Source organism: Pinus tabuliformis, chromosome X (assembly GCF_031772625.1).
Source record: "Pinus tabuliformis cultivar Carrire ecotype Pingquan chromosome X, CPIR1, whole genome shotgun sequence".
NCBI classification, from domain to species: Eukaryota; Viridiplantae; Streptophyta; class Pinopsida; order Pinales; family Pinaceae; genus Pinus; species Pinus tabuliformis.
The window spans coordinates 56763705-56776001 of NC_142308.1; the positions used below are offsets into that span (position 1 = coordinate 56763705).

At 37.2% G+C, this 12297-nt stretch overlaps 1 protein-coding gene across 1 annotated transcript; it reads left to right on the forward strand.

The window, feature by feature from the left end:
- The first annotated feature begins 1174 nt into the window (after positions 1–1174).
- LOC149138314 (uncharacterized) lies at positions 1175–11580 on the forward strand. Its single transcript, XM_089450333.1, has 4 exons — positions 1175–1467; positions 5524–5677; positions 5795–5907; positions 8826–11580. Exons 1-4 carry the CDS (start codon positions 1175–1177, stop codon positions 11578–11580), a joined length of 3315 nt encoding a protein of 1104 aa, XP_089306459.1.
- Positions 11581–12297: the final 717 nt, after the last annotated feature.

A 12297-nucleotide genomic window follows, 5' to 3' on the forward strand; every position in this document is an offset into this window, starting at 1 on the left:
CGTATTTGATGATGACATAAATTATACAATTCTTAGATGGTCCATGCATCCTACACAATTCTGAATTAATTTCTAAAGACATGTTAAAAGATGAATTGGACCGGCTCAAACAATCAATGGCAGCGAAGTTTGATAGCAAAACTGATTTTACAATAGAACAAATTACCAAATGGTTGATTAATTTTGTTAAAGTCACCAACGAGAACTCTATCTTGGCTGCCCACATGCAAGAAGAAGCTAAAAAAATTGAAAAGGAGATATTAAATAAAAATGTAAAAAAGGATCCCGGATGCGGGTGACAACAGAGGACGATGAGGTGGATGCCAACTGGGTTGGCGTGTGGAGAGAGCACATGGCCTCCTGCAAGGCGGCACAGAGGTCCAAAAATGGCATTAACCATCGCCATAAATGCACCTCGAATGAACACTGCCACCACTCTCTTAACCGCCATCAACCTCGGCTCAAAGTAACGATGGGCTCTTGGGAAAATACCACTTCTGCTCTTGCCATTCCTCCTCTACAACCTCGGCCCCTGCAATGCCTCTGCCCTCATGCAGTGGCGGCACCCAGATCCTGCACAACAACTAGGAGACGTTGTAATATTTATTACTGCATCGATTTTGGCTCGGGCACCCATTTCACCCACAACTTGAATTTACAAATTCTCATCCCCTCGGTCCTAGTCGCTCATCCCTCTGCTGAATTGCCTGTTAGCTCCGCTGCAACATTGCAGCGCACTGCACCTAATTCGGACCAAAACTTGCCTCCAATTGCAGAAAGCATGTTTTGCCATAGGATGTGCAGCCATAAAGGTGGGAACCGAGGGAGCCTGAGTCGCTCGAGTCACTCTTCTGCTTCGAAGACCACCTCCTCTTTGGCTGAGCAGAACACTGGCCACTACCCTAATACACGCAGTGGCAGAGGTCGCTTCCACTCAGGGGCCTCTGCTACGCCTCCCAACAGCTTTCCCTCCACTTCCAGCCCTTCTCCCAGAAGCACTCCACCAGCTCCTCAGCCACATTCCTAGAATGCTCAATTCACCTTTCGCTCGGCCCTGAACCAACCCCTCATCACTGCCACCATTACCATTAGCTTTCATGAGGAGAAGAAAAATTCGAAGGCACAAGACTCTAAGGTTGGTGGTTGACTCATGGCAACTGAGGAACACGGAGCAATGGGTGATGGCCACACTGAAGCAATGGGGCTCTTAGGCATTGCTGATGGAGGACACACCACTGCAGGGAGAAACCAAACCAAGGCCAAAATAGAACTAGCACATTCGAGTCTTCAGGGTGCAGAGGAGCGGAGCAAAGAGCTGCCAACAAGGCGCGTAGGCAAGGAAGTGGAAGCATCTCCGCAGATGAATTGGGTCATCGAAGAATACTGTTGCATCATCGAGGAAGAGCAACTGGAGCTACAGACAGGCGACACAGAGACTACGCCGCTGGCAAGTGGTGACATGGATGAGTACAGATGCTTCATTGTGGAGGAGCACCCTCCGTCACCACCACGTCCCTAGCTGCCACCTCGATGCCGTGTGTTCGCCGCCTGGTCTGCCACCTTGCTGCCATTCAACGTGCCACGCGCCTGCCTAGTAGACTGCCACTCAGCTGCCACGTGTCTCAGGTTCATTGGGACTTTGTTCTTCAGTTTCTATTTTCAATGGTTTTTTTTGGGGAACACTAAAATATTAGGCTCTTTAGTTGGGTTTACTTTTTCTAGTCTCCTCAGATACAATGATGCAAAACTTGTTAATTTGTTGGTTTCCCCTGCGTGGGCAGCAAGATCATCTTTTTGAGAAACTTCGGTTAAGAACTAGTTTCCCTTCTGGGCAGTTCAAATCTAGTTTTTTTGTTGGTTGATGCCTTTCCTTTGGCATAGCTAAGTACAGGCTTCGACCTCAGTGTATGATATTTTTTCTTACCTTAATAGAATTAGCATAACTTAGAAAAAAATGTCAAAATGGAAATTACAGTGGCTCCTCACATAGATTACATAAAAACTATGGTGAACAGATTTGTTGAAAAAAATCATGAACTCGTCAGACATCTAACAAAAGCACAGTCACAGTGGAGGCTTTTGCATAGTGTAAGTGCCCTCAAATCCTTCAACATTTGATTTTTTGTTAGCTAAGATTAGATACTTTAGCTTTGTTGATTATGTTATGATGACCTTTTCTAACTAATGTATACAAATTCTTATTTTTCATTGTAGATGTATTTTTTCGTATTACAGTTCACATGAGTGTAATCCCAGTTCCCGTTGGAACAAACACATTTACTTTTATGATTTTGTATCAGGATTTTCAATTCTTTGTGCTACAATTCCGACTATATTCAACAATTTTGCCTTTTATGACTATGTTTTGAAAATGATCTCGTATATATCTGAATTATGGCTATGGCCATTGATATTTGAATCTGGATACAATTGTTACTGAATTTGACCCTATACCAATGTTATGATAATGTTTTCTATAAACTTTTGAACATATGCTTTGAGATTTTGTATTGTATTCAACGTTGTGTTATTGATTAAAAGGAGGTTGAATACAATAGTTTTGGATGTTAGGCATACATATTTGTATAATAGAATGCTAGCACCATGTCTTCACAACTGAATAAATTTCATTTTGCAGAATAAGAAAGTCTGGAGAAACTTTTCATTGTATTTCCTTCACATTGCCGCATTACGCACAATCAAAGCTCAGTTTAATTATGTATATGCATATTAATTAATTAATTATGTTTGTCCCACACCCTTTTTGTGTACAAAGAAATAACTCTTGCTATTATAGTTCTGGTTATGTTCAAAAAGTTTTATTTTTATGTCTATGTTTTGAATATGATCTAGTGCATTGAATCTATATTATTTGAGTATGACTGAAACTTTAATTAGCTAAATAAGCTTTGAAGTATTCACTATCTACATATTGAAGTAAAATAACTATTTTCCATTTAAAACTATCCGACTTTATATAAATTTTATGATAAAGTCTTCTATATGTTTTCGAATATTTTCTTTGAGAACTTGTTTTATATCGAATTTTGTGTTATTGATTAAAACGAAATGAACATTTGACCATAGTTTTGGATCTCAGACATAGATCTCTGAAGAATACAATTATTAATGGCAGGTCTTTAGGATTTAACAAATTTCATTATGCATAACACAAAAGTACAGATAAAACTTTTACTGTGTTTCTCCTGCAATCCCATATTTTTCTCAATCAAAACCCCCTACCCTTTACATGATATTAATTTGAAATATTGTAAAAAGTGAAAAAGGAGGGAAAATAATACATTGTGGTACTTTGCTTCAATTAAGACAATGATAGACAATGATTTCAATGAAGGGGTGATATTTCATTGTGTTGAGTTTTCTCTGCACGTCGCACAACCTTTAAACATTTAATTAGCTTTGTTGGCTAATTATGTGTTAGCAAATATATTTCACTATGCAGAGAGATTTGTGCGAAGAACTTTCATTGTGCAAAGAGTTTCATACAAATAAATTTCACTATGCGAAGAGGTTTCATTATGTGGAGAGCTTTCACTATGCAAAAAAGATTTCATTACGTAAAAAGTTTTGTGTGAAGAGATTCCATTGTGAGGAAATATTTTATTTGCAGAGTACACAACCTTTAATCAATTAATTAGTAGTAGAGCTTTGTGCTGAGAGTTTTCATTGTGTAGAGAGATTTCATTGACAATGAACAAAGATTCTGCCGCACATATTGCTTTATGCATATCCCTTTACTCTTCCATAACGGAAATACACATTATTTAATAGAGAAGGTATGCAGAATTAGCTATCCTCCACATCTGCATTGCCATTTCACAGGAAGTTCATGGTGAAATATTTATTGAGGAGCAATGGGCAACTATTGTTTAGCAAATTGCACGTAGAATATTGTAGATGGATGTAGCGTGATCATTAAATCATTACTGAGAAATTGTTAAACAGGATGTGAAATTGGCTCTTTTGCATAAGCTCTCACCCGCATTCATGGTGATATATTTAGACTGTAAAGCGATGGGTAACTATCATTTAGCAAATTCTGCATGGAATATTGTGGATGGATGTTGCTCTAGTTGAGGACAAGGAATTGACTGTTGAAATTTCTTCACGTATCCAATATTTCGAATGACATGCAAATCATGCAGTGCCACTTAAGATGAGATTTCATTGTGAGGAGTTTTTCGGCACTCCATGCAACCTTTAATCAATTAATTCATTGTGTGAGGAGCTTTCACTAGGCAAAAAACTTTTATTGTGCAAAGAGATTTCATTGTGTGGAAAGCTTTCATTGTGTAGAGTACACAACCTTTAATCAATTAATGAGTGGTAGAGCTTTGTGCAAAGAGATTTCCTTTTGCAGAGAGCTTTCATAAACAATGAACGAAGATTTTTCCGCACATATTTCTTTCTGCACATCCCTTTACTCTACCATAATGGAGATATACATTATTTTGTATTAAAATATTACCAATACTACATGAAGTGCGGAAGCTATGCAAAATTAACTCTTCTCCACATCCGCACTGTCATTTCACAGGAAGTTCATGGTGAAATATTTAGATTGGGGAGCAATGGGCAATTATCGTTTAGGAAATTGCACATAGGATATTGTAGATGGATGTAGTGTGATCATTGAATCATTACTGGAAAATCATTAAACAAGATGTGAAATTGGCTCTCTCGCGCAAGCTCTCGTTCACATTCATGTGAAATATTTGGATTGGAGAGCTATGGGTAACTATTGTTTTGCAAATTCCGCATGGAGTATTGTGGATGGATGCAACTCTAGCTAAGGACATGGAATTGATTGTTGAAATTGTTTCACGTATATGATTTCTTGAACGACATGCAAATCATGCAGTGTCTGTTAATCAATTAATTAATTTTGTTGGATACTCCTGTGTTGTGCGAAGAGCTTTGTGCAAAGATCTTCATTGTGCGGAAAGTTTTGTGTGAAGTGATTTCATTATACGGAGAGCTTTCACTATGCAAGGAGCTTTCATTGTGTGGAGGGTTTTGTGCTGAGAAATTTCGTTGTGTAGAATACACAACCTTTAATCAAATAATTAGTGGTAAAACTTTGTGTGGAAAACTTTCATTGTGCAAAAAAATTATGTGTAAAGATATTTTATTGTACAGAAAAATTTCATTTTACAGATTTTCTCAGTACTATACATAATTTTTGATAAATTAATTAACTTTAAACACAAATTTTTGATAAATTAATTAGCTTTTAAGACAAAGACTCTACTTCATTATTGCTATTCCTCTGGTATTTAAACTAACATAATTTTTTTACTTATTGGACAAAGAAGATGTCAATATCATGCTACCTAATAACAATTGAAACCTGGATACAACCATACTGAATTCATATAGTAAATATTAAACGAGATTTGCATATACGAATGATAAAATTTGAAGTAGTCAATTAACTAATATAAATGGAAAGACTTTAAATCAATATTCTATATTACGTCCTAGTCATTATATCATTTATAGCCGTAGCACGGGGCCCAAGGACACGTGCAAAGCTGTGCCTAGTCAACGGATCAAATACTCTGCCACCGTGTCCACCAGCCCAGCCCCGGCCCGCACAGAGAAAGCTGAGTTGAAAACGACGGGGTTCGAACGCGTGACCTCATTCGACCCACACGTTATTGTTTATTTGTTAGTAGAGACTTTTGAGTACAGAGTACGGCTTCTCAAGTTGAGCGGGGAGTGACGTGTATATTCAAACTGCCCTTTTATTATCGTGAAGGAATATCCGCAGGACGCGTTGAGGGTCGACGTCGCGGAATCGAATCACGGGGATATACATATTATATTCCGTGAATTGCAAGTGGGGATAATGTTAGATGGCGAGATTTGTGGCGAAATTGTATTGTATTTATATTTCCTCGTGTGTGTGTGTCATGCCAACACAAGCAACATGCAAAGTCAAGAAGCGTGCAATGAAGAAAGAGAAGCATGGCCAAGTTTCGTAAAGGACAAAAGATGGTGGAAACATCGGAATTTTTGAAAATGACAACTCCCAACTTATCCAAAATTGAGGTTCTTTCATAATGTCCATGAAATGTTATTTCACATTAACAACTTTACTCTAATTTTGTGACATTGGTGGTTTTACTCTGATGGAAAGCTCCTTGCAATGTGAAAAATGGTTTTCTAATCCAAGTTGATGTTCAATGTTGAAATGCAGTGTGAGAAAAGGTTTCTAGTCCAAGTTGATGTTAAATGTTGGAATTTCAAATTTCAAATGTGATGAAGTTGAAAATGACAACTACCAACTTATCCAAAATTGAGGTTCTTTCATAATGTCCATGAAATGTTATTTCACATTAACAACTTTGCTCTAATTTTGTGACATTGGTGGTTTTACTCTGATGGAAAGCTCCTTGCAATGTGAAAAATGGTTTTCTAATCCAAGTTGATCTTCAATGTTGAAATGCAGTGTGAGAAAAGGTTTCTAGTCCAAGTTGATGTTAAATGTTGGAATTTCAAATTTAAAATGTGATGAAGTTGAAAATGACAACTACCAACTTATCCAAAATTGAGGTTCTTTCATAATGTCCATGAAATGTTATTTCACATTAACAACTTTGCTCTAATTTTGTGACATTGGTGGTTTTACTCTGATGGAAAGCTCCTTGCAATGTGAAAAATGGTTTTCTAATCCAAGTTGATGTTCAATGTTGAAATGCAGTGTGAGAAAAGGTTTATAGTCCAAGTTGATGTTAAATGTTGGAATTTCAAATTTCAAATGTGATGAAGTGTCAATGACATAATTTTAGTTCACTTATATAAATTAAATGGTTAATTAATATTGATGGTTTTAGAATCTTGATACAAATCAATAAAGACAATTGTGACAACGACATTGATAATAATTCAATTTTTAGAATGAAATAATTACGCTAACATTAATAATAATTTTATTTTATTTTTTTATTTATTTATTTATTTATTTTTTTAACAAGAATGGTTAGTGTATTTATTGCCAAAAGTGGAGCATGCTCCTATTACAATCGATATTAGCTTTTAAACACTGAGCAATGAGAATGAGCTGATGACGTAGTCCCTTCTCCTGTGCTTATATTCAAAAATTCAGTGAGTTCTTTGGCTATTCTTTTTTTCTGTCTTACATAATATCTCTGGAAGACCAAATTCTGCGACCTTTTCTTTGTGTTTTTATTTTTGTTGTTCCTTAAGTTTGTTGTGCCTTCTGTTGTTATTCGTTCTGCTCACTGTTCCTTTGGCCTGCTATTCCTTCGGACGTTGTTCCTTCGGCCTGCTGTTCCTTCGAATGATGTTCCTTCTACCTGCTGTTCCTTTGGATGCTGTTCCTTCTGCTTGTTGTAATAATAATTAAATTGTAAACATATATATAAGATTATAATAAAAGTCTATTGACTTAATAAAAGTCGTTATATATAACGAGTTAAAGACAATTGTGACAATACAATTGATAGTAATTCAATTTTTAGAATACGATAATTATGACAATAACATTAATAATAATTAAATTTTAAACATATATATATAAGATTATAATAAACGTCTATTGACTTAATAAAAGTCGTTATATATGATGAGTTAATCTTAGAAATGGTGACAACTAAATTATGATAGATTTTCTTACGGTTGAAAATAAATAAATAAATTATTGTAAAACTTTGACATAATTTTAAGAATAGAAAGCTGAGATGAATTAAAATTCAAAACCAAAAAATTTAATAAGAAATTTACATTGAACTTTAAATATAAAATTTTGGGTAAATTAAATTACACGGTTTATATAAATTTAATTATTTTTGACAAAATTCAAATAAAGTAAGTGTTTTGTATGAAAATTTGGATAATTTTAATTATAAAAAATGAAATAAATTTAAGTAACAACATGTTTTAAAACTTAGTATAGACCTTAAAGATAGGAACAAATTAAAGTAACTAAGCTAAATTTTGGTGTAAATTTCAGGTAAAGATATGATATGAATCTCGGCATAATTAAAATTTTGGGTAAATTCAATTACAAGGTTTATATAAATTTATTTATTTTTGACAAAATTCAAATAAAGTAAGCATTTTGTATGAAAATTTGGATAATTATAATAATAAAAAATAAAATAAATTTAAGTAACAACATGTTTTAAAACTTAGTATAGACCTTAAACGTAGGAGCAAATTAAAGTAACTATGCTAAAATTTGGTGTAAATTTCAATTAAAGATATGATATGAATCTCCGGCATAATTTCAATTATGTTAAGGATTTAAGAGTTTAACATGAAATGAGGATTAAAATTGAGTAAGGTTTATAGTTAAGGGTCTAACATGAAACTCAAAGTAAATTTTACTAAGGGTCTAACATGAACCTGGGTTTAAACTTCAAGAATAGTAAGGGTTTAACATGAGACTTGGTATAAGCATAAATAAGGGCCGACATGAATCTTGAAATAAATTTGTTGAGAAAAGAAAACACATGAAACCATTTCCAAATAACTTGAAGACACATTTGAGTAAAATATACTCTTTAATTGTTTTGATTAGTGTTTGACATGAATCTTCGATTAAACTTTAAGATAAAATAAAAAAATAAATAAAAGGTTCACATATTTCAGGGTTAAAAAAAATTCAATAAAAGTTTTAGAAGAACCTTGGCCTTGACACCATTATTGATTCAATATGAATCTTGAGGAGAACTTCAAGTATGGTAAAGCTCTCGCATGAAATTTGGGTAAATTTCACTACAAGTTTAATATAAATTGTGACCTAATATTATTAGGATATTGTGGTGATCAAAAAGCCCCGGCCTGGATGGCTGGACAGTTGAATTCTTCCAGCATTTCTTTGAATTCATTGGTGATGAGTTAGTGGAGGTAGTGGAAGAATCCAGACTTTCAGGTTCTATCTATCAACCCTTTAATGCTACATTTTTAATTCTCATTCCCAAGTCTGATCTCCCAGGCTCGTTTGCCGATTTCAGGCCCATTTCTTTGTGTACCTGTGTTTACAAACTTATTGCTAAAATCATTGCTGTCAGGCTAAAACCCTTCCTTTCTAAAAATGTTTCTCCGGAGCAGTTTGGCTTTTTAGATGGCAGGCAAATTCATGAAGCTGTGGGAGTTGCTCAAGAAATTCTCCACAGTCTCAAAGTTGGAAAGAAAAAAGGAGTCGATGTGAAAATAGATTTATCGAAGGCTTACAATAGAATCAGCTGGCTATACTTGAGACTTTTGTTAACTCATATGGGCTTCAGGTTTGATCTTGTAAGATGGGTTATGAGCTGTGTCACATCTTCTTCCATAGCTGTTTTGATCAATGGAGCAGCCTCCAGTTTCTTCAGCCCTGAACATGGCCTTCGCCAAGGCTGTCCCCTCTCCCCCCTCTTGTTTTTGCTGGCAGCAGATGGAATCAATCATTTGATCCATGAAGCAAAAAGTCAAGGTTTGTTGAAAGGAATCGAAGTTGCTCCAAATTTATGGGTCACTCACCTTCTCTTCGTGGATGATATCATTCTCTTCAGTAATGGCAGCCTCGAAGACTGCAGGATGCTTAAGAGGATCTTGGACCTCTTTTTGAAAGCGACTGGCCTCTGTATAAATGAGAGAAAATCTACTATCACTTGCTCTGGTATGGCTAGAGAGGAGGTGCGTAGAGTGTCCCTGGTTCTGAATTTTGAAGTTAAATCGCTCGAGGATTCTTTCAAATATCTGGGGTTCTATTTGAAACCAGATAATTATAGGATAAAAGATTGGCAGTGGATCCTTGTAAAATTGGATTCGAAACTGAAACATTGGAGCCACAAGTGGCTCTCTCGGGCAGGTAGGCTTGTTTTAATAAAATCTGTTCTGATGGCAATTCCAGTCTATTGGGCGAGCCTGACTTGGGTGCCCAAAGGTATTCTAAACTCTATTGAGAAACTTTGCAGCAACTTTCTGTGGGCAGGGTCCAAGTTAGAGAGAGTTACCCCGTGGATCGCATGGGACAAAATAGCTCGCCCTAAAGAGTGGGGAGGCTGGGGTATAAAAAACCTTGCTAGTTTCTCCCAATCCCTTGCAGCAAAGTTGGCTTGGAGGATCATTTCAATGGAAAATCTATGGACTGTTGTGACTAAAAGGAAATATATAGATCCATTATCAACGCTAGATTGGATCAGACTACCGCAAAAGTCGTCCAAAAATTCCTCGGTGGTCTGGAAAGCAGTGGTTGCATCTGTTCACATCATTGAGAAGGGGTTGGCATGGTATGTGGGAGATGGAACTCAGATCCACTTGGGGCGAGATCCTTGGATTGGTTGCTCTGAGGGGTTTACTCTATCTCAAGGTTTGGTTGAGGATTTAAAAGACAGAGGTCTATACACTCTAAACCAGGTAGCTGATCCCCGGGCCTCTTCCATTTGGAACCAAGGGTGGCTTCAAGGACGAGACTTAGATCTGGCCGACGATAGGTTGGAGGAATGGGACAGGTACACAAGGGATCTCCTCAATTCCTCAGTGCGGCTATCTGACTCTCCGGACGAGCTAAAATGGGTTTTTGCTCAGAATGGCCTTTATTCCCCAAAGGCAGGTTACAAATGGATGATGTCTCAAATTGGTTGGGAGAATCCGGACTGGTGGACTAAACCGTTATGGAAGTTAAAAGGACCAGCTAAAACAAAATTGTTCTTCTGGTGCATCCTTTTCCAGAAAGTTCCTACGTGGGATTTCCTTCAAAGAAGAGGCAGAATTGGTCCTGGTAGATGTCCACTGTGTAAAGACAGTGCTGAAACAGTTCAACATTTATTTCTCTTTTGCCCTTTCAATTCTAGCCTTTGGGCAGCAATGCTAAGCTTAATAAATGTACCTCATAGATGGGAAGGGCAGGGGCTCCTAGAGGCCTGGCAGAGTTGGTGGAACGTTTCTTTAAACGAAAGGGAACGAACCATCCCGTTACTCATTACATGGGGGACTTGGCTTGCCAGAAATCAAGCTATTTTCAAGGACTCTGCATTTCCTATTGGAAGACTTGCCGCTGAAGGAGCTGCCATCTATGAAAGCATTCCTATCCCTCAAGCTCTTAATTCCTCCAGAGCTGTTAGTCAAGAAGTCATTAGACACTCTATGCCGTGGGCTTATTTTGACGGGGCTTCGGATATTAATGGTCGATGTGGGGCTGGCTTGATCATTCATTTTTCAGAGGAGAAGATTGTTAAAGCCTCAATAGGCCTGGGACAGGGCTCAAATAATTTTGCCGAATTGAAAGCCCTTCATCTCCTTCTCAGCTGGCTTATTCTTCGAAATGTGAGAGAAGCTCAGCTTTTCGGGGATTCCATGAATGTGGTGAAATGGTTCAACGGGGCACATCGCTGCAGCAATCTTACTCTGCTTCCTCTGTTTAGAGAAGTTTCTCGGCTTAGGAATAGCTTCATGGAGATCTCTCTCAGTCATATCTTCCGGGAAAGGAATTCTGAAGCGGACCGTCTTTCTAAAGAAGGAGTTGATCTTGAGATGGGGTCGTGGGTTGTCTCGGAGGTTGATAATGGGGTTGTTCGACTTGTTGAACAACCCATCTTTGCTTAACTTTTCCGCTCATTTCCTCTGTTCCTGTAAATAACCGTGTGGTGTTTCTGTCTCTTTTTTCATGTTTTTCCTTCTCTTTGTTTTTTCCTCTGCCGGTTTTCTTGGGCTGTTCTCCCTATTTGTGGATGCCCGGGCAGTGGTTCCGTCTCTTCTCTATAGCGGCTTCAGAATCCTCAAGCTTATTGTGGATCTCTGAGACCCCTTCCCTGATCGCGTACACTCCAACGTGGTCTTGATTTCAACGAATCGGTTGGATTTGGAGGATTCTTTCCTCTTGCGGTGGCTTGCCTTTTATAGCTGCGGGCTTTTGGGCTGTGTTTCATTGATTTGTGGTTTTTGGGAGGAGTTTCTCCTTCCTGCGATGGCTTGCACTGTCAGCGAGCTGGTTTGGTAGCTGAGACTCTCCCCGCTTGCTGGCGGATACAGCCTTGGCGTTTTGCTTACATACTCTATGTAACCCCCCTTTTTTTCAAATAAAAAGATGGATTTTTTCTGTGGAAAAAAAAAAGGATATTGTTGTGATCAAGGAAAATGTGGGGAAACAATTACAGAATCACATGAAATCAAGTATAACCTGAATTTTGTTGTGAGAAAATAAAAAAGTAAAATGAGAGTTTACTTTAGTATTTGAATAATGCACCTTATGCAAAATTAGAAATTTAAGATCTCCTTTAAAGAATCTTTCAAGTTGGTGAGGCATTATATTCAATCAAGGAT

What these genes read in the sequence shown, in the direction of transcription:
- LOC149138314 (XM_089450333.1), top strand. Translation starts at nt 1,175, where the DNA reads ATGGGTGATGGCCACACTGAAGCAATGGGGCTCTTAGGCATTGCTGAT. An exon ending in GCAAGTGGTGACATGGATGA is followed by an intron (nt 1,468 to 5,523) that starts GTACAGATGCTT and finishes TATCATTTATAG; the next exon opens with CCGTAGCACGGGGCCCAAGG. An exon ending in ATTTGTGGCGAAATTGTATT is followed by an intron (nt 5,908 to 8,825) that starts GTATTTATATTT and finishes GTGATCAAAAAG; the next exon opens with CCCCGGCCTGGATGGCTGGA.